Source organism: Coffea eugenioides, chromosome 11 (assembly GCF_003713205.1).
Source record: "Coffea eugenioides isolate CCC68of chromosome 11, Ceug_1.0, whole genome shotgun sequence".
In the NCBI taxonomy this organism is placed as follows: domain Eukaryota; kingdom Viridiplantae; phylum Streptophyta; class Magnoliopsida; order Gentianales; family Rubiaceae; genus Coffea; species Coffea eugenioides.
In genome coordinates this window covers 50,559,017-50,582,947 of record NC_040045.1, presented here as the reverse complement: position 1 = coordinate 50,582,947, position 23,931 = coordinate 50,559,017, and the positions used below count along the sequence as shown (strand labels likewise).

The following is a 23,931-nucleotide window of genomic DNA, read 5'->3' as shown; positions in this document are numbered from 1 at the left end:
TTCAGCAATCATCCACATCACTCTTTATTTCTCGCATTGTTCCCGCCACTTTTGAAAGAACAAAATAAAAACAGGATTTAACTCCTCTCCAGTGAATTCTATCTCGATTTCTTATCATGCACATCTGGATAGATGACATGTATCTTCAATTATTAAGAAGAGACAAGATCATTTTAATTTGATTAATTCTAACCCTTGTTAATGAACGAAGACACATGTTATATATGCAAATGTGTATTGTAGCAAATAGAGGGAGAATTCATTAGAGAGGATCCAAGTCCATTAAAACATTGTTCAAGAAATTGAGTGAACGAGGAAAAGAATACAAGGAAAAACAGAACTGAATCCACTTTTTTTGACCTTGTACTCTGCTCAATTCCCACTTTGTAGCCCAAAAATTTTGTTGAACACTTTCCATTTTAAACTTGCTAATAATCCCAAAGATACTTATATGCCTTCGTCATATCTTAGGAAAATACAGACCTATCAGGAATAATCTCAACCTTTTATATACATTGTGCTAAAAGACCAATGACGAGAGGCATATCATGCCCCCTATGATGGTTAATATCAATCAGTGACAGGAGAAAGTGATTAATATCACTATTGTTCTGAGTTAAACACTATCATATTGTCATTTTAAAATACACCCTCCCAAACCCTCCCCCCCCAACCCAAAAAAAAAAAAAGAAAGAAGCAAAATCAGATTGTCTGAATCACATGGATAGTATTCTAATTAAGTAGGATTTGCTCAGAAGCAGTCTGACTTCCTGTAATCTACATATAAGCAGATTTGCCTAATATTTTAGCGGAATCAGGAATCTAATGACTGGTAATTTTGTTACTTTAGTGCTGCAGGTGCCATCTTTCCCACTGAGGGTCTGTTTGGTTGGAAGTAAAATATTTTCCTTGGGAAAATATTTTCTGTGGAAGTAATTTTCCATGAAAATCATTTCCCTTTCATCATTTTCAGGTGTTTGGTTAGCTTATTGAAAATATTTTCTTACTTCATTTTTCTGGTGTTTGTTTAACTTTTGAAATATTTTAACTTTTATCTCTATCTTTACTTTCTACACATTATAACTACATACTTCTTCCCATGCAAAATAAGAAAATTTATCTCATTGTTTAACTTTAAAAAATCATGGAGAAATGTATATATGAATAAAAAATATCTACTTAAACAATAAACAAATTGTTGGCCATTTAGTGTCAAATATCAATCACATGCAATGCTTATTGTGACATATATCTTGCACTCTTGCTGCTGAAAGTTTCTCTAGAAAAGAATGTCCCTATTATACATAATTAATTACTAGCATAGGATGAGCAGGATGAGGTTTTTTTTTTATTTTGAATATACTAGGGGGAGGGTTGGGTGGTACGGGGGAGGGAGTGTAAGGAAGAGGTCTTGGGTTCGAATCCTCCTGTTTACACTAAAAAAAAAAAAAGAACATACTACAAGATGTTTTCAGTAAGTTTGGAACATACTACAGGCGGGATGCATGCATTTCGGAAAACAACTTCAGTAAGTTTGGAAGGGAAATTGTTTTCCATAAGATGAGTGAAAATATTTTACATAGGAAAATGTTTTCAGTAACTTTTGTGCAACCAAACACGGGAAATTAGGAAAATATTTTCCTGGAAAACATTTTCACCCAAAACAAACAGACCCTGAAAGAATCACTTTTTCTGGTTTCGGAAGAATATATTTCGAAAGACTGCTTTTTCAAAAGTCACAAAGAAACAAATAACCCATCAATGTACGTAAACGGCAAAACCCGCCCTTACACCACCGTCAACTTCACAAATGTTAAGTTAAACGTAAAGCAAAGGTCTGAAGTTTGAGAAAACCAAGACGATAAGTTATTATTCTTCCATGTCAAAATTTGTTTTAGCTGCATGCTTTTCCAGACTTGTGAAGTAAATTGAAGCAGTCCCAAGATATCTTCTAAGATATATACGAATCTTCATTTGCATGCATATGTAGAAGATTTGGATCATGTGTTTCTCGTATAACAACATTAAAAAGTAGTAATTAGGATCACCTACTTAATTAAAATTCGTCGTTTTTAAACTTCTAAATTCTTGGTTTGTCCTTACAAATCAAACACCCCGTAAAACACAAGTACACTCTGGAACAGGAAGGAAACTATCACTGGTAGTAGTAATATATAGAAACAAATTCTAACCAAATAACCCCAATAAAGACAACAAACACTAGACACTGAAGAAATTAAAAAAAAAAAAACCCTTTTTTAAAAGAAAAAAAAAAGAAAAAGAAAAAGAAGAAAGAGTACAGTAATTTACTCTCAGGGATATGCGCCATTAGTTGTAGGCATATCAGACCACGACGAAAGGATGGAATTCCAGTAGCCGGATTCAGCTACAGCAACCGGAGCTGAGTCTAAAACTTGGATACTGGAAGACGACGATGAAGAAGAGGAAACTACATTACCCAGGACTACCGGAGCATGATCTGGATAAGTACAATTTCTTGATGATCTAAGCCTTTGGTAAAAATCTTGAACTCCAGTGAATTCTCCTTGGCCAAGTACAAAACCAATCTGCTGCTGCTGATGTTGTTCACTGTTTCTCCAGCCGGAGCTGCTACTGATAAGACCAACTGAAGGAACCTGCTGGCCGAGTTCTGAATCAAACCCAACCATTCTGCTACAAGCATTTATGGAGTAGCACCCTGCAGGCATGGCTGCCTCCTCCTTTTTCATGCTAGTACTAACAACACTATTGGACATGGGACTAGCGTTAGGGTTAGGGCTTTGGTTAGCTTTCAGTAAAGAGAACAAATGAGAGTTTTGAGGCGACGCCCACAGAATAGGGTTTGATGATGGAGAAGAGGAAGAGAGCTCATGTTCGAAGGCACTCAGAAAACTGGATTTTCCCATTTCTGTTGCCATGGTCTTGAACTTTCCAGCACTTGACTTGATAACTGATGAGGTTATCATGGCAGACTTGTTTTTCCGGCAACCGCCTCCGATGGGAACGTTACGCAGCGCACCTCCTTTAGTCCAATAACGGCGACACGTCTTGCAGAAATGACGAGGCTGGGTGAGGTTGTAGTTGTTGTAGTAACAAAACTTGGTGTTGGTAGAATCGCAACGCGGACACCTGAGGTTCTCCGGAGTGGATGAGCCTGTAGGAGGAGGAAGGGTGACTGCGGAAGAAGAAGGTGACGGTGACGGTGACGGAGATGGCGAAGGGGAAGGTGTAGGAGAAGGTGAAAGAGAGGGAGAAGCTGACGAGACTCCTGAGACCCCATTATCAACGGGCAGCTTTGATCTTTCTCCCCCAGTTAATACTCCGGATGCAGCTTCCCCTAACAGTTCTTGAATCATCGTTTTCTTCTTTGTAAATCTACAAGAATCCAAAAACAGGAGAAGAAGAAAAGAGAAGTTAAGTTAGCCTCCCTATCTTCCCCCTTTTTCTTTCTTTTTTGGTGCTGTTTTAGCAAAAAAGGTGAAGAATGTAGAAATAGTTGATCACGAGAGACCGAAACATGGTTGCTTGCCTTTGCTCGTTGATCGATCAGTTGAATTGGATAGGTTTTGGAGTTTTGGCTTTTGTGAGGCGAAGTTCATGTGGCAACAATAAAACAACACAGGAAGGGATACTAGGCAAGCTTTAAGATAGTCATGAGTCAGTCACCCCAGAATAAAACCATAAATAGAGACCTGTTGTCGTGTATATCTGAAAATTAACCAGCGGTATTGGATTTTGGCACGTAGTTTCTTTCTGCTTGTGGCTTTTCAGAAGGATAATTGGACCTTTCTCCTTTTCCAAATAGTAACCCGCAAATTGCTTCATACATGAGAATTAATGGCTTGCATTTTTGTACCTTTTTTTCTCCTCCTATGTTAAAAAAAAAAAGGAAGAAAAGAAGCTTATCTGTACTCCCTATAAACCACCATCTTATTTTTTCTTTTATCAGTTATAGCAAGAGAATGAACTAATTTCACCTTCTGAATGTTTAATCATATAGGAGCTGTATTTTTCTTATTTTTCTGTCTAAATGGTAAAGATAGTTTTTTTTTTTTTTTCATAAGCAAAATGCTTATGAGGAAGTGATTTGGAAATTTAAACATGTGGCTATAGTCTTGGTCAAGCTCGGAAACCGAACACGTGGAAGACAATGGTTTGAAGATCCTTTTGAATTGAGAGCGACCTAAATCCTAATTAAGCGTCTTCCAGTGACTAAGCCTATTCCAAACTTTGAACCAATATAAGTTAGTAGATGCGCTTTTGATGAATGGTATCTTGCTTTGATTCTTTTAATGTTGGCATGGCTAATTATTCATGCTGAAGTGGGATCGAATTGATATATAAATTAATGATGATGGCAATCAAGTTTCTAGCAAGGAAGGATAATGTTTGATTAGGCTTCGTGCTTCCTACATGAAGATGCTGTTCATATACAATCATTACGAGTTTAAGGAGAGAACAAATCACATGGAAGTACGTGTAAAGGCCGAGCCCCACGTCGCCAACCCCCACAACAAGAATTTGCACTGCCCGAAAGTCATGGCTCCAAATTTGCCCCCCGCCATTGGTGTTTACTAGTACTATTTCTGGAAGGACTTGGTTCGGAGCTCACCATTGGTAGGGTAAATGGTCGGGTGATTTCACACCTCAGATGTCTCTATATATCATACCGCATTTTTTGTTCAGTTTAATCCATGTTCATACCTTATCGCGTTGTGTCACCTTCTTTGATTCTTGCAACCCTTCTTCGTTGTTCCATTGCAAGTGTCATACTTTTTTTTTTTTTTATTATTTCAAAATATTTGTCATGTTTGACATTTTTAACTATTTTATACTCTGAAATTTCCCTTATGCCCCTTCATTAATGATGCATACTCAAAGACAAAGGATTAATCTTTCCTACACTCACGGTATATACACTTTCAGAGTTGGATGAATGACAACTATGTAAAATTTGAATTTGAAATTCAATTTTTATACACATGTCATGAATCTAATGATGATAATGCATACACTGTCAGTGTATATAATATTTACTCAAAAACAAATATGATGAGATTGCTTTCTACTTTTTACTTTAAGTAGCACATGATTAAAGGCAAAAGTGGAACAAAAGAAATTTTTTTTTTTTTTTGGTGGAGTATACCATGCATAAAAAGCACATATCTCCAAATATAACTAAATATATAGGACGAAGGAAGTATTAGATTACCACAGTCACAAGCTGAAACTAATTATATACTCCTCTTAGTTAAGGAAATTACAGCGTCGTAATTTGATCGCAACGATCCAAACTATAATCAGACGCTTTTTAGTTGGCCTAGTTTTCATTCGCCAAAAGCTCGAGATTTAGATGGGAATCAGAAAACTGGATTTGTCTAATTCAATAAATAGCATCCCCGCCAGAATATAAAAGATCCTGTAAAAATTAGAAAGAATGTCGAAACACTGTTGGAAAATGAAAAAGGCACTCAATGAGAAAAAGCCCATGTTTTCTTTCCCCCAAAAATTATCGGGGAACACAAAAAGAAAGAATGAAAATCGCAAAACATCTTTATTGTGGAATGCACATTGCAAGTGACAGTTCAGTGATAAATGGAACTTGGGTCTAAATATGGAGGAACCGAGACTGCCTTTGGGCAGCAAAGCAGAATAAGTTCTTGTTTTCTGTAACACTGAAACGTTGTTTGGTGGCTGGTGTAGCATAATTGTCACTATGCCTATGACATTGGTATAACCTGGCCTGGTCTTGGCACGCAGTTGTAAAATTTTGTAGCAACAACATATACATACATATATATGTACATGCAGCTAGCTTATTCATTCATTTAGCCTTTTATCCAAACAAACGACAACTGATACGGGCATGACCTGACCGCGCGTGCCGTCCGGATGGGAGACGGCCTCAGACTTCACACTTCACAGCACAGAACTCTTCATTCTGATGGAGACCCTGATAGAACAAGGACATCAGTGCTCGGCGAATACATGATAAACACGCCCTGATCACGACTAAGGACTGATGGGGGCTCTAGCGCTTGACCGACTCACTAACTCTTTTTTTTGATATACTACGTCCATTATTGTTATGGTGGGGACTTGAGGGGTAGCGGCGAGCTGAAAATGACCTGAGAGATTGATTGTGGCCGAGTACTGCGCGATAGGTGGGCATTCCAGAAGAGATGATAAGGTCTCGCCTTCAGTGAACCTCCTCGACCCTCGGGCTCTATGTTCTCACCCTGGCTCCTCCCTTTCTCCTTCATTATTTTCTTTAGTTTTCTCCTGATTCCTTCCTGGGAAGGAAGCATTTGGGATCGATGTCCCTTTCCAAATAAGTTACTGTTGTTTGTTCCTGGGCACAAGTATGAATAAGTTAAAGAGTACGGTATAAATAAATTTTAGATTAATTGTTCTTGGGTGGTATAAATGAGTTAGAGTATGGTGTAAACAAATTCTAGGTGGTAGGTAAAGAAGTTACAGTAGAGTGTAAAAGAAATTAAAATGACCATTTTACACTGAGATCGAGTGAAGGGATCCTTATTCACAAGAAATTTTTTTTTTTTTTGGAGCATGAGCAGGGTGAGTTTTAAGAATAACGGAGGAGGAAAGGAGAATTAAATCCAGAAATTTTCAATTCTGAAACTTCAACCCTAAGTAACTATTAAACCAAGTTCTCTATAATTTGTTCAGTTTGGTAATTTAATTCCTTAACTTGTAGGTGAACTTTCAAATAACTCCAAAAGAAAGGTTTAATGACGTTAACAACGTAACTAAGTACTCTATTTGTGGCTAGATCATGTAACTTACTCCGAAAGACAGCGAGACTGAAAATAACAAACACACAAACCCTTAATAACCCCTGCTATTTCATACGTACAGCGATATTGCTAAAACGCATAATTGACGTAACTTCAAGTTTGCTCTTTCTTCTTAGTGAGTGATAGATTTATTCAGTGATGATTAAACAAAAAAAAGGGGCAAGAAAATGACGGTAAACTTTATACTAATTGAAATTGCCACAATGCTTGACCAAAAAAAAAAAACAGTAGATATGGGAGGAAATTAAGCCTGCCCGTTTGGTGAAATGAGGACTGCCGTGCCTATGATATTCATAGATTAAACATTGAGGAGACATTCGTATGGGGAGCAATGCACGGAAATGGAATGGTGAAATAATTGAGTTCAACATTCCACATTCTACAAAGGGTCTCGATCCATGTCTCCCTTTAAGCGGCAGGTCAGCTTTGATCGGGTCCCGACCTCCTCTAACTTTCGTTAATTTCAAGTGGGTGAAGAGGTACGGCTTATTGCAACTTTTGCATGTTAATAATGCTGTCAATGATTCCCTTTCTCAATCCTTCCTCATCTTTATCGTCACTTCCATAGGTTTGCGGACTAAAAATTAGCCAAATTTTGAATATTCCTTCTCCTTTCTAGGCTCACATGTTCTTGTAACACAAAAAGCGCAATGTATCATCAATTAGATTTCAAGTAGTAGTAGCAGCAGCATCTCTTGTTAGTAAAAGTTTGTAAACAAATCTAATCAATGCATGTGTACTGATCTTTTTTCGTATTTGTCTATATCAAATCGTATAATTTGACGGGGCTGCAATGTTCTCCGCCCATAAGTTTGCAGTAGGTATCTATATTTTTACCTATTTCTTGTGCCAGAAAAACAATTAGTCGTTGCACAATATGGGCAATTTGCCCCCCTCCTATGCACCGTTAATATATACATTAATGAATTTAAATACATATCACATATATAAAATTTAGTGTTCGAATTCAAATTAAATAACTATGACATTAGTCCAATGGCATTCTCTATTTTGCAACTATACATTAAACTAGATTCAGGAATGATTTAAGAAAAGGGAGTGGATTTGGGATTGCGGGAAATGGATGGCTCCAAAACCCTAAAATCTAAATGTACTGTTGGTCCTTCCCCGTATTGTGGAGTCCATCAGGTAGGGTCACACACATGATGAGAAAGATTCAATGGTGGCTTCAACCTGACATAAAGCTAAGGACGCACAGGATCCTTATGAAGGAATACCAAAGATCATGTCTCTGCCAGAGATTAAGAACGTGGCATGCAAACTTATATTGCTATTTATTATTTTATATGAATTGAAAATCAACAATGCAGAAAAGTTTTGGAAAAGGGCAAGCAACCATTTCTGAGGATTTGCAGTCAAGATGTTCAAACTTTAAAATTTAAGATATATTACAGTGTGGAAATCGTTCTTAACATCATGTATGATGTATGGCCACCGAACATTGCCCTAATTTACATGTTATATATATATGTATCAAGGGATCGAAAGAGAGTCTCTTGGTGATCAACTACTTTAAAGATAGTTGATTTAATTTACATGTTATACAACAAAAACTTATAACAATGAGATTATGAAACCCATCCAAAAAATTTGAAACTGAGAGAATTTGCTTCTTGTTGTTTCTGTCAACTTATTAAGGACTCCTATCCCGAGTCTCATGCGCAACTTCGTCTCCTGATCCAACTGTGCAATACCAAGATTGAATTAGGTTCTCTGCAACCTTATGTAATCGAGGTTTAAGGACATTTTAAACTATGGCATTCTCATGATCAGCAGTCAAGCAATATAATTGCTTGAAGGAACTAGATAAGCAAGACATAGTTATTACCATATTGCTTGCAGCATGACCATCTGGACACCTTTTGGGACATTTTAGATCAAAAAAATATGGATCTAGGAAATGTCTCTACGACATTTTACCCAGAAAGAGATTGTTACAACATTCACTGGTACGACACATTTTAATAAAGTAGGATTATTCAAAACATTTACAAAGTTTAAACTCTTTGGTGGATCACAAGAACCTCTTCTGCATTCATTCAGGCAGAAATGCCTTATGGTTTTTCATATATACATGTCAAACGAATAATAAGATCAGTCAATTTCATGGTTTTAGTAGTTATTGAAAATTAAGGGGTGGTTTTTCATATATACATGTCAAACCAATAATAAGATCAGTCAATTTCATCGTTTTAGTAGCTATTGAAAATTAGGGGGTGGTCAAAGAAAGAGCAAATAAAGCACTCTAAAGTGCAGAAAAGTTCAGGTGATAGAAGACAGAATCATTGTGATTGACAACATGCTTCCGATGCATTCTTTAAATATACTTCCACTGATCATTATCAAAGGCATGACGAATTCGCAGTTTTCTTCGGGTTCTGCATTGCTCTTGTTTTGCTGATCAAGTCTTTAATCTTGACTTAATTACGCCTTATTGATACTTAAGAAATTAAGTAATACATGTTTTATTGCGCTTTATTGTGGTGGCCAAATTCTAATTGAACACAATAGCCAAAAAAAATTTTGAATGTAAGCAAATTGCAGTGGGATCAAGTTGAAATTCAGTTGCAGTTCTTTTGGTGTTCATCCATCACAACTAGGCCGGAAGCATATATATATATGGATCCAAAAAGCTGTGTCAAGGGATCCAAAGAGGTGTTTACTCACGCTGCTAGCTTGTGCACCAACATTTTATTACAAATAGAAATGTAAACAGAACCAAAATCAAGAAGATAAAGGGTGAGGTGGCGATGAATGAATTACAATTCGCACATCATCCTGATTAAGAATAAAATAGTGAAAATTACTAGTCGAGGACAATCTGAACAGAAAGAAAATTACGCTTCCTAAAGTTTATTAATGCCATACTAATAAGATAATGGCAGTAGTTTTCACTCGGACCAAAGAGAAGCCAAGCACAGGTTACCAGAATAACTAGTGGATTGTCACAACTCAAAACAAGAGCTGGTTAAATATGCAATATATATCCTTATCAATTGCCATGATTAATTATGAAGAATTGGAATGTGGGAGAAGAAGAATGACAAAATTCTGATGTTAAGTTGTCACGCTTTTTACATGGTTATCCATTAAATTTTATGGACAAACCTTGGTGGTAGAAAGCCATGACATTCCTTTTCAAAGCAAAAAAAAAAAAAAAAAAGAGCCCACCATAGGATATGATGTGATAAGGTTACCAAATCCCCACCTCGTGACACACACAATATATTAACATTATATATTAAACAAAAAAAAAAGATCCAATTCCACGAAAGACCTTCATAAATCAAGCTATCAACTCATAAATAGTTAAACTTCGACTAACTTCACATGTAAAAGATGATGTGCAGATAATGATTTGTAATTTTGTACAGCTACCATCAACCTTCAAAATTCCCAGATGATATGGCTATAGAGATGCTACTATACTCGGTTCTTAGCACCAAAAGGTTGTTTCTGCTTTAACTTTTTTTTTTTGTTTTTTTTGTTTTTTGGTGGTCATAGTCGAACTTTTTTTTTTTAAAAAAAAAACCATAAAATGATGTGGCTAATTAACCAAGTCTGACGAGTTTACTCATGCTGCCATAGTCATTCTTCGCGGGGAGAACCAGTGGAGAATTCAAGAGACATCATATACAGCTAAAGTACTAGAAAAGAGAAAGAACACATACATCCATCCATCATATTCATTCTTTGCAACTGGTTGATTTCTGAAGAATTTTGCAGGTATAATCCCATGTTTTTTTTTCTTCTGATGTATGCTCGGCCCATAAGTACACCATTCTTCTCACAAGTAGGTGGTCTATACCAACATAACCCTATTCAGGTTTCTTTGCCAGCATCGTCTTCGTACGTTACATTGTAAAAGAAGATCATGGCATGCATGCCTTTGATCATCCAGCAGTTTTTCATTCCCGTAAAGCAAATTAAGATTAAGCTGCACCATCAGTTTGATCATGATTACTTGTTGCTTTTGCACTAGAATATACTACCAGTTTGATAATCTCGAATGAATTGTCAGTAATTGTAGTGGTGTATACTGAACAGCTTCTTTATGAGTATAACATCATCACCAATGCTCAATGCATACTTCTAATAACTTTCACGAATCACGACTTTGAACTGTGTGTAAAGAACGCTAAGCCAATTTACAAGCATGAGCAAGTAAATAAAGTTGAAAGACAAATGGAAAATGAGAGCATTCATTGTCTATCTTGCCTTCCCACGTTGCCAAAAGTGGAACAGAACTTAAATTTGACCCTGAAAAGAGTGTTGAGAATACTCGGTATTCGTGAGGAGCCAAAGGAGCAAAAGCCTTCAGCAGCGTCTTTTTATTTTTTTTTCCTTTAAATTCTAAATTAACGCATTTTATTTTCAGGGCCTCACCCCTTGCGTACTACATTTTTATTTTTTTTTAGAAAAACTCCAAAAAAAAAAAAACAAAGTGTAATCCAAACGGGATTGACAGACTTTCGGAATTTTTTTGGTCAAAGGAGTTCGTATGATCTACACGACTTTAATTTGCTGATCACTTTTGGAGTTTGAATTTGGATGTTCGTCGGCTTTTCTCAGTTTGGGGAAATCATCTCAGGCTAGTAATCAAATTTCCATGGTGGCGTGGAACCAGTTTCTGTTCTTTTCTTCGGGAGGTGAGCTATAGCTTCTTCTTGGCTCCCCGCCTTTGGGAATGCTAGTAATCAAGCCCTTTGCCTACTTTCCCTGCCTTCTTTTATTTTTCATTTTTCTTGTCCCTTTTCATACTGTTTCCCGCGATGGTGATCTCTAGTATGCTTAGTTTACCAAGAAAATCAAAATTAAAAAAATAAAATTGATCAATGCTTTTGTATCAAGAATATGGACGATGTGCTTAAGATAAATGAATTTTCGAACTCTAATAAGATGTCGATTTGCCAACCACGAAAATTTTAAAAAAAAAATTGAATTGAATTACATGTTGATATGTCCGCCATTAAAATAAAACAGTTTGAATTTAATTGCAGAACTTTGGCAACGATTAAAGGACTAAACTTATATCACTTTTCTCACTTTGCATATTGAATTTTATTTTTGAACACTTTATACCTTAAACTCTTAATTTTGGTCACTTTACATCCTAAACACTTAAATTTGTCTCATTTAAATTCGATCAATGATTATATTCACAAAATAAAACGAGATAAAGGGCGGTGAAATTTGATGATAATGCACCTTTTTTAATTGCGATTCCTTGGCCTTTTTTTTGACAATTTTTAGCACATTATTATTGATTTATATCGTATCAATTACTAGTATTGTGTGTTTGGATAGGAGATTATTTGAAATAATTAATGTAGCATTTTTTGTGATGTGATGTATGTGAGATAAAAAGGAAATTAGGAAGATAAAAAGGTGTGTTGAAAATTGTATTGATGATGTAAGTAAATAATTTTTGGCAATTATTTGGCTATCCAAACACACTATTTTTTTTAAAATGAGTGAAAATTAAAAGATGATGAAAATTAATGACAATGATTTTTTTAAAATACCTTGGTACTTTTGGTTACTTTCAACATATTATCATTGATTTGTTGGGTTCTTTATGCTGATAAGTTTGTAAAAGTTATCATTGACTGAATTTAAATAGAGCAAATTTGAAAGTTTAGGGTTTAAAGTATTCAAAATTAAAAGCTTATGGTGCAAAATGTCTAAAATTAAAATTCATGAGTGTAAAGTGAGGAATTGATACAAATTCAAGGATGCAAAATAGAGTTTGCTCATGTTTTAAAGATATATGTGGTTTGCAGGTTTGTACATGTTGACTTGATTATTTTTCTCCATTTTTTTTAAGTTGCTGATGGTGAGAATTTCATATACAAAACCGATAGGGGCATTTCTGTCTTTTAAGGAAGGAATGGCGGTTGTACAAAGGCGCACTGCTTCTTTCATAATTCAGAATTCACAAAAAAGCTGAGAGTGAAACTCAAAATCAGATAAAAGTTCATCCTATGAAAATAAAACTGAGAAGTCCTCCAGAATTTTTTTTTTTAAAGAAAAAAAAGGAGAGTGCCATTGCCAATTCTGCCATTACTTTCCTTTTTTTTAAAAAAAATATTTAATCCACTGACCCTGTTGGGGGGTGCTGCAGAAGCAACAGAGTCTTTACTCTTTTAGTCGACCATCTGAGTTCTGACGACGGAACCGATTTGTCACCCGGCCTGATAGAAACCGGATTGCCCCATAGTCGCCGGCTGGGAAAGGCCGAACAAATTACTTCTCCGTCTCCAAACTAACAGGAGGATACATCTCACTAGGCCTAGGGTATTCATCTCCCCGATCAAATTTTCCTGTCCAATAATTCAGTGATCGTCGATCTTCCTCTTGTTGCCACACCGTCATGAATTGCGAAGTTTGCCAGCTTAAAGAACTGGTAAGCCTTGGACCACCAGAACCTCGCCAGGTTTAAAAATTTTGACTTTGTTTTTCAGTTTTATTTGACCGCCGATGAAGCTAAGCAGCATTACTTAATACTAATTTATTCTATGCAATTGTGTTTTGTATGCAGGAAGTGGAGCACTTTGAGGTACGCGAAGTTTTGCGATGTGAGTCAATTTCTGATGTTCATCTCCCTCTTATTTCTGCTCAGTTTGTTGTTGATGAGAACTATGAATAAGCTTTTACGTGATACGCTGTCTAGCTGGTTTTGTAGATTACCTTATGGTTTTAGTTTAAGGTTGAAACTTTTGCAAGTTTCAAGTGGAAGTGAAAGTTTACTTGGATGATTTTTAGGACTGTGAGTCTGTAATAGTGACATTGTTCCATTTTAGTTGTATTACGGGTTTGTAAATCGCTTGGTTTTCCATTTCACATGTCTAGTAGTTAATTTCTAGTTTAGCTGAAGTTATCATACAATTACTGTTCTTCCAATATAATCGTTAGTAGCCTTTGCAACTGGTAATGCCAGTGAACAAATTTCCTTTTAATCCAAACAAGTATTACCAATTTACTTTTCACAAAAATCATGTAGTGTTACCGGGATTGGAGATTAACTAATGAAAATGATTGATGCTTCTTTACACTCGCGTAGTTGTATGTTGTATAGTGATTACTATTTTCGTGCTGTTCTAGAGGTTGATGCTCTGTTGTGTTTTCATAACTTCGGTGGGTAGCTTCTAAAGTTTTGTTCTATTATTATAAGTAATCCTAAGGTGAAAATTTGCAGGCATTCTACACACTATTTTATTCCACAGAGCTTTAGGTCTTGTGCGGCCGAAGGATGTTGACTTGGAGCTCTTTGACATCACTTATGTAAGTCTATGAACTTTTATTAACATTTTAGATATTGAGTATACTTATTGAGAAGTTCTTTTCTTAATCTTCAGGTACAGTGTGGTGATGTTGAACATGAAAAGAAAATAGATGAGAAGATTGACCACTTCATTGACAGGGTGGAGAAGCACCCCAATAAGAAAAATCAGGTTCATAATTGTCACTGACTTTGAGACAGCATAATATTGTGTACTTGCATGATATATGATATGTTAATATACTAAATGATTATTTGATCCCATTATAAGGCATTCTAGTTTTTACAATGTAAATTGGGATGATTTCTTCTGGATTCTATCGAGGTATTGATAATGGGTTACTTGTGCTCATTTTGATGCTCTAAAAATGTCAAAGTGTTTGACAGATCTACAACTTGATGGTAAAAGGATATTTTGTTTGGTAATTTACTTAAGTTATTTTGACTTTGTAATTGCAAGAAGCACAAGCTTCGTACATTTTAACATGCACCTCTGTGAAGAGGCAATCATTTCTGGAGGGTAGGGGGCAGCTGGTTTTACTGAAAACATGTTGGAAGTCTGTCTACCACCCTCTTTTCAGGAACAGATCTTGTAATCATTGAGGGGTGCACTGGCTATTGGTCTTGTTATAATTTATGTTTGCATAGAGAAGAATATTTGTTCTTGATGAAAGTCCTTGCCTAAAGGATGAAGTTTGAAAAACCAAGTCTCAGATAGATGTCATTTATGCCTTGAAACCTATTCAAATTCCTGGTGATAAGTGATCACCTCGAAATGGTAGCACAATTCTCTTATTAGCAAGCATTGGCTGTCAGTTCACCTATTTTCTTGCGCTTGTTTTGCAGAACTAGGCTTATTTTGGTTTCTTTTATTTGATTCTTCTGTCTTTTGCACTTTGCTTAGATTATACAAAGGTGGTCCTTTCAGAACAGCAGTTTGCATTTCTTGAGTACATTTGTTTTATGTATTTTACATTTTTCCAGTTTTATGACACGAAATAAATTACTAGTTTTCCAGACTATTGACATACATCAAACACAATGCAGATATGTTTGTCTTTCTATGAAGTTAAGAACAAACAGGCAACATGGTTTACTAACAAAGTTGAGCGTCACTACTGGGAGCAATGGTACATAAATTTGAATACAGTACAACATCCAAAGACACATTCTGGGAAGTCTCATCACTCCAAAGTAGTAGTTGATCCAGGAGGTACTTTCTCTGTCCTGGCAATTTGTTATAACAAGTCTTAATGTCCATTGACTAAAGGGATTAAAAGAATCACTGCCTCTTTCTCTGTGGACGATTGCAGAAACTGCCTCAGAGGAGAGGAATGCTCGTCGGACAGCGCTAGAATCATCTCTCCGTGAAGTTTTATTTCAGATAATAAAATTTGTAAATGAGAAGAAGGATCATGTTCCCCCAATTCCAAATCTTGATGGTGTCTCATTTCCTTACGAGATTACTATCTCAAGGTAATTGTTCTGCTGAAGAAGATGTTCATGTAAAATTAAAGTTATCATATTTGCTTTACTTCCCTTAATCTCTGCAAATTGCACCATTCTCTTTACGTTTTCTTTTCCTTTTTCTCATTGACATTGATGCCTGTGTAGATGATTTGAGATGGATTTCATGTGAGTGGTTTAAACTACCATGTTAATGCTGCAATTTTTAGGGGGTCAGGCCTCTTTTTCTCAAGGGATGCAGGATGCAGAAACAAAGCTGTTTAGAAAGCATTGAACTCTAAAAATTGTCTTAACCAAGTCGCTTATATGCATGGTATTGATTGAATATCTGTCATTGAATATTTCTCAGGTAAAGAACAAAAAAGAAAAAAACTTTGAAAAACCTTGATACTGCAGGTTTTTTCGATGATTTGGCACACAGTAATAAGGTAACTCAACATCTTGACCAACTTGAGGGTGGGAAAATATACAAAGTATTAGCTGCATTTTTATGCAGTGTAAACAAGGTCAAAATTGTCTTTCTTTCTATTGAAGTGCAGTGTATGTTATGAAGTCAGTCAACATGCAAAATTATGTCATTGTTTTTCTACAAATCCTTCTCTTTGATCTGGGACCTTGCAAATAGACCTTTACAATTGCGATTTATGTTGTCGAATTTTAGAAAGTTTCTGTAATTGCTAAAAGAATCACAGAGGGGTAAACCTTGATGTTTGGCAATAAAATAGCGTAAATTCATGGTATCTGGGTAATGCTTTTTCCGGGTGGTAGGTAAAGCTATTGCTTATTGGTCATCAAAGTTTGATTGCCATGGCATTTCATGGGTAGATCCCTGGTGGATGGTAATGATTTCGTAGTCCTTTTGCCCTGGATAATGAGAACCATGTTTTTTTTTTTTGGGGGGGTTCTTTTAGAATGGTTGACTATCCTCTTTGCTAATTTAATCACTACTAGTATTTCAATGACACTTCTTTCTTAGCTCTTCGTTATATATATCTGAAGCAAACCGTAAAGCTGCTAAGTTATGTGCTGCCTTGTTTAGTTCATCAGATTCTGCATTTGGGATGGATATGTTGAAGAGGATGCTTCAGACTGGGCATCCAACCATGCTCAGCTGATTAGCAATGCCTTCAAGCTGGATGAGCGTAATATTTACTTTGTAAGGTGCAAATGATTGCTGATATCTGATGGTGTGAATATCCATGTCCTACAGTGGTTTACATGCCTTCAGAGAAGTGATTTTTATGTACTTACCATTGCCAATCAATTAGATATCCCCTCTTCCATACTTTTCTTGAATCATATAATTTGTCTGCCATTTCTTCTTTTGAGAATATGACACCCAGTGCTGCAGAACAATTATCTGGCAAGATCCGCGTTGCCTGGTGTGTCTATATCTCAGGTTTACCTTAAAGCTGTTGATTTCAATACGCCCTTCTTGGGCGCCTAACTAGTAGCTGTTCATATTTGTCAGCTTTGTAGTGTTTTAGTTTCTTGTAAACTCGTAAATATATTATGAAAGAGACATCTTCAGTTTGGTGTCATATCTACTTCCGGCACTTATCTCATTGCCGCTAGATCCCAATTGCGTCTAAGGAAATGTTTTGTTCTTTGGGTGCTCGGTTCATTCTTGCCGTCTGCTATATTTATACTGAAAGGAAGTGATTCGTCTATATTTACAACCGAGGTCCACTATTTGGTTACAGCCATGAGTACGTCACGCTTTTGTTTATTTGCATCTACAAGCCTATTACAAAGTAAATAAAATAGATACAAGCTTGACTACGCCTAACCTTGGTAGTTCTGCTCGACATTTCAGCAATTAGATTGGTAATCCTTCAGTATTTCTTCTATAAAGTTTGTTGTTGTTAAGCCCAAAAGTAATTAAGATGTGATCAGTCGTATTTAGTTTTCAAGATGGGGGAAATGTAAAAGTAATTAATTTGTTTTCTTTCATCTGAATGTCTGGGAAATCAACTCTTTAGCAAGAAGGGCAAGGAATCAATTGTCGCTGAATAATGCAAACCTTTATTTGGGAGGGCAAGATAAGGGATGCTACACCAGAATAAACAACGAAAACTCATTGACAGTTTCCCTCCTAGATGATTGTATAATAGTTTTACCACTCGTTATTCATAGGAAAATGACTAGCAAACAAGCTGCAAGATTTCAGATAATCTACATCAACATCGGTAGCCTGCCAATTAAATCATCATGTTCACATTGTGGTGGCCTTATTTTGAGCTCGCTGGGATTTGGAACATCAGAACTCAGAGAGGGAGTGGGACAGCTCGCAAGGGAAGTGCCTTTTGCAATGTAATGCCATACTTTTCCTCCATGTCCAAGTCCTTTGGCGTATTGCCCCCTTCAAGTTTCCAATCGAACGAATTTAGCAGCGAACCGAGCATTACCGGAACTGCCCTAGCTGCCAATGATAGTCCTGGACATATTCTTCGCCCAGCACCAAAAGGAATCAGCTCAAAATCTCGCCCCCGGATATCTATTTCCGATTCCAAGAACCTCTCTGGCTTGAATACCAAAGCATTCTCCCAAACTATTTCATCACGGCAAATGGCCCATGCGTTCACTAGCACTTGAGATCCCTTAGGCACGTTGTAGCCACACAGTTCAACATCCTGTTCCACTCTGCGCGGAATCAAGAATGGAACTGGCGGATGAATCCTTAAGGTTTCTTTCACGATACATTGCAAGTAAGGCAGGCGAGCAACGTCGGCTTCCTCTATTGCCTTGCCTTTGCCAATGCCTCCTGCAATCTCAGCTTGGGCTTTCCTCATTTTCTCTGGATTTTTGAGTAACTCTGTCATTGCCCACTCTAATGTGCTTGACGTTGTATCTGTCCCTGCTACAAATAGGTCCTGTAACATATATAATTGCTGCGTGAGAAAATTTTGCAATAAAAATCGCTAGAACTTCTCATGCAGAGAGCAATGATACTGATATTCACACTGCGTTGCATTACTTAGCTGCGGATTAAACAATTAAATATGGGGACACTTGTGCATTCAAACAAGTAATCCAGTAATCGATCTCCAAAAAGAAAAAAAAAAGGTGATCGATCTCAATCAGGCTTTTGTCTTCTACCAACTGTTAGGGACAGAATTCAAAAGTGGGATATCGATATGATTTGATTTGGTATAAAAAAATTAATTTGCATAGAAAGTCGAGTATTCAACGCAAAGCAATAAGCCCAGTAAGGAAGACATGGAATCAACAAGAGTCAAGACAAGCCAGAAAGAACCATTGACCTTGGCTCAGTGGTCATAGAGAGGGATTTGTCCTTCTTTGTAGTTGGGGGATTAAATTTCATCTGTAATAAAAATTTAAGAGTGGTGTCATAGCACTCGTTTGATTAAATCAGGTCTGTATATCTATTAATCCCTTACTCACAAATTTTCTTGGGCTCCTCTCCCTGTAGATTAGCATAGAATAAGTTGTATAATTGTAATTATTGCAAAAAAAAAAAGGACTAAGAAGAGTACTGACCAAGACCTTCTAACGTTTCCGAGAAAAAAAAAAGAAGAAAAAAAAGAGTACTGACCAAGAACATGTGCACCATATGAATCCTGTCAAACTCCTGGGAAGATTCTTCACTCGTAGTAAGCAGCTCATCAAGCACGTCACGCCCTTCGTCTCCAGAATTTTCATTCTCCAATCTTTCATTTATTAGACCCTCAAACAATTTCAATACCTTCTCAAAATGAACGGACATGCGGCGCCTGACTCCCTGAGGATCAAACTTTTTAAGTAGAGGGAAGAAATCAACCAGGTTGGGCTTGCCGGCTTCCACCATGATATCCCAAACTAAGTCCTTGAATTCTTTTGCAGTATCAGAATATGGATCGGCCAAGTCCTTAGAGAAAATGGTATTGGACAGCAAATTCAAGGAAGTCATAAATCCTGCTCTGCCAATATCCACTGCCTCACCAGTTTGGCAATTCTTTTGGCAACAGTCAACCAGCTCCTGGACCTTTCTGCACCTCAAGTGCTGGTTAGCATCAAGACTGTTGGCTGAAAACATGTTGGAGTTCATGATTCTGCGAAGGCTTCTCCACCGAGAAGCGACAGGTAGCCACACCACAGAATAGTGGGAATGATTGTGTGCATGGACTGCATCAGGAATTGATCTGCTGGAGAAGGCCAAGTCTTTCTTTTGAAGAACTTCTCTGGCCATGCTTGATGAGGAAATGACGACTGTGGTTAACTGGCCAAGTTTTAGGCTCATGACGGGGCCATGGATTTTAGCGAGCTTGGCTAAGGACTGGTGAGGGAGATCACCAAGCAAGTGGAGGTTTCCAATTAGGGGCAAAGGTGTTGGTCCAGGAGGATGCTTTTTGGCTCGTCTTGCTAGTGAACTCAGGCCCTTGATCAAAGTAAAGGACAACAGTGACGCTAGAACAACCATCAGGCTATCCATTCTTCCTCTCAAACTCAGAGCAGAAATCTGAAGTTTGCGATATTTCGAACTTCAAGCTTTGATAAGCCACATGATTCAGGATTTTTGGGACGAGGGGCCTGGGCGGTTGTCTCTGACAACTGTCCCAGGCAGTTCACGGCCTGGATGAGGCCTCAAAAATTTGTGCGGCTCAGATCACGTCTTGTAACTCGATTTTCACGCCGTGTGGGACCCACAAAAATGTTGTTCTATTGTTACTCGCTGTTGTTCCATTGTTACACCTTGTACAGATGATGTTACACCATGTACAAATGGTGTTACACCTTCCGGAGCGGTTATTCTGACAACGGCTCCAGCCACACGTCCTTTTTTTGTCTATGTAAGACTGCCGAAACAGCGCAGCCAGAAAAGTCTACGAAGAAGACAGAAGCTGCTGTTAGGAAATTGGATTAATTTTTTTTAAACATATTTTTTATTTTATATGAAGGTAACTATTTTTTTTTATTAATTTTAGTTATTTAAAATAGTATCCAAAAAAAAAATCTTTGAGGACTTAAAAGTTATTTCCTATTCTATATAAGTGTAAGAATTAACATTGATTTTCTATTATTATTTAGTTTTTGGTCAAATAATATTTTGTATAAATAGATGAATTGATATACTGTAAAGTGGTATACAAGGAATACGCAAAAAACATACGACAATGACATATAACCTTATACATGGGGTAAAAGATGGTTCTTGATAGATGAAGATGGTATATAAGAGTTAGATTTGGGTTTAAGTTGTATTCTTATATAAGATTTTTGTCTCATAATAAAGAACAAATTTTCTTTCTATGGATGTAGATTCAATGATGAAATCGAACCACGTTAAATATTGAATATCATTTATCTTTCATACTTGTGACTTATTTATCATTAAATTATGGAAAAATCGTTTAAAACATCCCTCACGTTTTGCAAAATGACTTTTTTATCTTTCACTTTTGAAAGTGTACTTTTACGTTCCTTATAAATTTATATTGGTCAAATTTAATCCCTATCTAGATTTTCGACTAGTTTTTTATCAGAATCCACCACGTGTCTTGCATGTAATCATTTTTTAAAGACAAAATTGTCAAATCAAAATTTACATAACCCGATTCATAGTACCTCACATTTCCCAAAATAAAATTTTTTATCCCTCACATTTCACAAAATGAATTATTTCATCCCTCATAGTTTATAAAATAAATTTTTTCATCTCTTACATTTTTATAAAATAAATTTTTTCATCCCTCATTAATCATGTATATGAATAACTTTTTTTAAAAAAACTCATTATATATTTATTTGATTTCAGTTAAATAATACAAATAGTATGAAATATATCTCTATTTAATTTCACCTGAACATACTGTTCAAATAAAATTAAATAGAGATATACATGAATTTCAAAAAATTGTTAGTTTTTCACTCGTATTCATTTTCTTTTACTCGAAAATTAAAAATAAAAAAGATATTTAATCCTAAATATTATCAAATGTTTATATCGAATTAAATTTGGACAGAAAAATAAACAAAAAAAAGTATAACAAAAAGAAAATAAGTGATTGACACTTTCAAATTATAAAACAACTACAAGGTAAGAAATTCAATTGTTGATCTTAAAAGTGATAAGTAAAATTTTCAAATTTAAATTGCAATTTGTTAGCATGACTATAGAATTTGAATTAGAACTGATTATTAGATGGTCTTACTATACAACTCAATAAATAAATTATTAGCAAAAGAAAAATGATCACAAATATTGAATAGATTTACATGATGAAATTAAATAAATATATATATGAGTTTAAAACAAAATTATTAGATTTAAATCCATGTACGTATTTATTGAATAGCATATGTACAATTACAATTAGTCTGTTTAAGTGAAATCAAATAGAGATATATTACATGCTATTCGTATTATTCATGTGAAATCAAATATATATGCATAGATTTTTAAAAAATTATTTGTACACATGATCAATGAGAGATGAAAAATTTTATTTTATGAAATGTGAGGGACGTAATAATTCATTTCATGAAATATAAGAGACTATAAATCGGATTATATAAAATTTGATTTAACAATTTTGTCTCTAAAAAATGATCACATGCAATGCATGTGATGAATTTCGACAAAAAAAACTAGTCGAAAACCTAGGTAGAGATCAAATTTGATTAATATAAATTTGTAAGGGACGTAAAATTACATTTTTAAAAGTGAAGGACAAAAAAAGTTATTTTACAAAATGTGAGAGACGCTTTGAATGATTTTTTCTTAAATTATTGTATACTTAATATTTTAATAGTCATTTATTCTGTATTTAGATCCCAACAAACTGGTATCAGAGCGGGGTGTATGGTTGGATTCTGGTTGATTATTGAAATTAAGTGGATTGGTGACTCTTACCAATTGAACAATTTTATGGGTGACATATTTTGTTTCAAGGGTTTGACAAGAAACATTGATGATGAAGGATGAAAAGTCAAAAAGTATAAAAACATTTGATGGTGAATTTAGACAAGTAATCTAAGAGTCAAGAAAAAAGTGAAATCCAATGTTGATTTTGAAAATGAATCGGTGGAGATATTCTCATAATTCCAACGGTTGATATTTCATCCCAAATAATTTTTAGATTCGAATTATGTTCTTTAGGTGATGTGGCATATATTCTAAAGAAATAAAAAAAAATCTAATTTACAAATGTCAGAAGACTCATATGGTTACGAATTTATGTCGCAAGTGTAGTCTTAGAAATCACATATGATGATACAGTCCTAAGAATAGGAAGAAATATGATGATTTTACTAGTTGATTGTCTCAATTGATAGAAATAGAATTCACAGATGGGAATCCTAAATTGCAAATTGTGATGAGAAAAAATCTTGCAAAGAGAGATGGTGAATTAAGGCACTTTCTCACGAATCAACAGGAAGTTAGATTCAAAATAACTACATATGTTCATTTGCCAATTGAATCAATTAGATGTTAGAACTGTATTGATTCGAATGTGTAATTTGGTACCATATTATTTGATACTTGAAAACAAATAGTTGCTAAAAGAAATATTTCCCAAGATAGAGATTTATTAGGAAATTAGTTTAATTTCTTTTAGACAAGTTTTTTTTATTTTGTATGGAAGTAATTAGTTTTTTAATTGAATTTTGTTACTTAAAATAGTAGCTAATAAATTTTCTATTTTGTTTAGAATTTATAAGTTATTTTATATTCTGTATAAGTTTAGGAATTAGCATTAGTTTTCTGTTATTATTTGATTTTTAGCCTAATAATATTATTTATAAATAGGTGAGTTGGCATAGTACAAAGTGATACACAAAGAACATATAATGCGACATGTAATCTTATACATGGGGTGAGAGATGAGAAATAGTATATAAGAGTTAGACTTGATTTTAAATTGTATTCTTGTATAGAATTTTTCTTTCATAATAAAGAACAAATTTTCTCTTTGTGGAGGTAGGTTCAATGATGGAGTCGAACCATGTTAAATATTATGTGTCATTTATCTTTCATATTTGTAACTTATTTATTATTAAATTATTACGTACTTGATATTTTAATAGTCTTTTGTTTCGTGTTTGAATCCCAACAACTACTTTCTTAGAATTAAACATTGTTTAATATGACGGATGGGCTCAAATTACTGGTACATTTCGAGATGGTTATTATTCAGCCCTTACGTTGATTTATCAAAAAGAGAAAAATCACTTGTATCGGACTCGGACTAAGTGCAGAATAGGTGCACTCCCATTAAAATTTTAGTATTTTTTAATGCTAATGATTAGCATTATATATTTCAGCTTGTCGAAAAACATACATGTACCTTTGCGGCCTATAGTGTTCATATCTTCTGTCTAGTTGTTCTTATTACTGCTATT

At 35.3% G+C, this 23,931-nt stretch overlaps 3 protein-coding genes across 4 annotated transcripts; 1 reads left to right on the top strand and 2 right to left on the bottom strand.

The window, feature by feature from the left end:
- Window positions 1-2,271: 2,271 nt before the first annotated feature.
- LOC113753754 (dof zinc finger protein DOF5.7-like) lies at window positions 2,272-3,629 on the bottom strand. Its single transcript, XM_027297992.1, has one exon. It carries the CDS (start codon window positions 3,354-3,356, stop codon window positions 2,313-2,315), a length of 1,044 nt encoding a protein of 347 aa, XP_027153793.1. The 5' UTR covers window positions 3,357-3,629; the 3' UTR covers window positions 2,272-2,312.
- A 9,195-nt stretch (window positions 3,630-12,824) lies between these two features.
- LOC113754474 (autophagy-related protein 101-like) lies at window positions 12,825-17,153 on the top strand. 2 transcript variants are annotated; one of them, XM_027298905.1, is made up of 7 exons: window positions 12,825-13,275; window positions 13,381-13,417; window positions 14,038-14,123; window positions 14,198-14,293; window positions 15,169-15,334; window positions 15,435-15,597; window positions 16,628-17,153. In XM_027298905.1, exons 1-7 carry the CDS (start codon window positions 13,213-13,215, stop codon window positions 16,701-16,703), a joined length of 687 nt encoding a protein of 228 aa, XP_027154706.1. In that variant the 5' UTR covers window positions 12,825-13,212; the 3' UTR covers window positions 16,704-17,153. The 2 variants fall into 2 exon arrangements, with proteins under 2 accessions (XP_027154706.1, XP_027154707.1); XM_027298906.1 differs by having other exon boundaries at window positions 12,828-13,245.
- A 437-nt stretch (window positions 17,154-17,590) lies between these two features.
- Window positions 17,591-20,058, bottom strand: LOC113753916 (geraniol 8-hydroxylase-like). Its single transcript, XM_027298193.1, has 2 exons — window positions 19,145-20,058; window positions 17,591-18,461 (listed from the first exon to the last, which is right to left on the bottom strand). The coding sequence occupies exons 1-2, from the start codon at window positions 20,018-20,020 to the stop codon at window positions 17,856-17,858; spliced, it is 1,482 nt and encodes a 493-aa protein (XP_027153994.1). The 5' UTR covers window positions 20,021-20,058; the 3' UTR covers window positions 17,591-17,855.
- Between the last annotated feature and the right edge of the window lie 3,873 nt (window positions 20,059-23,931).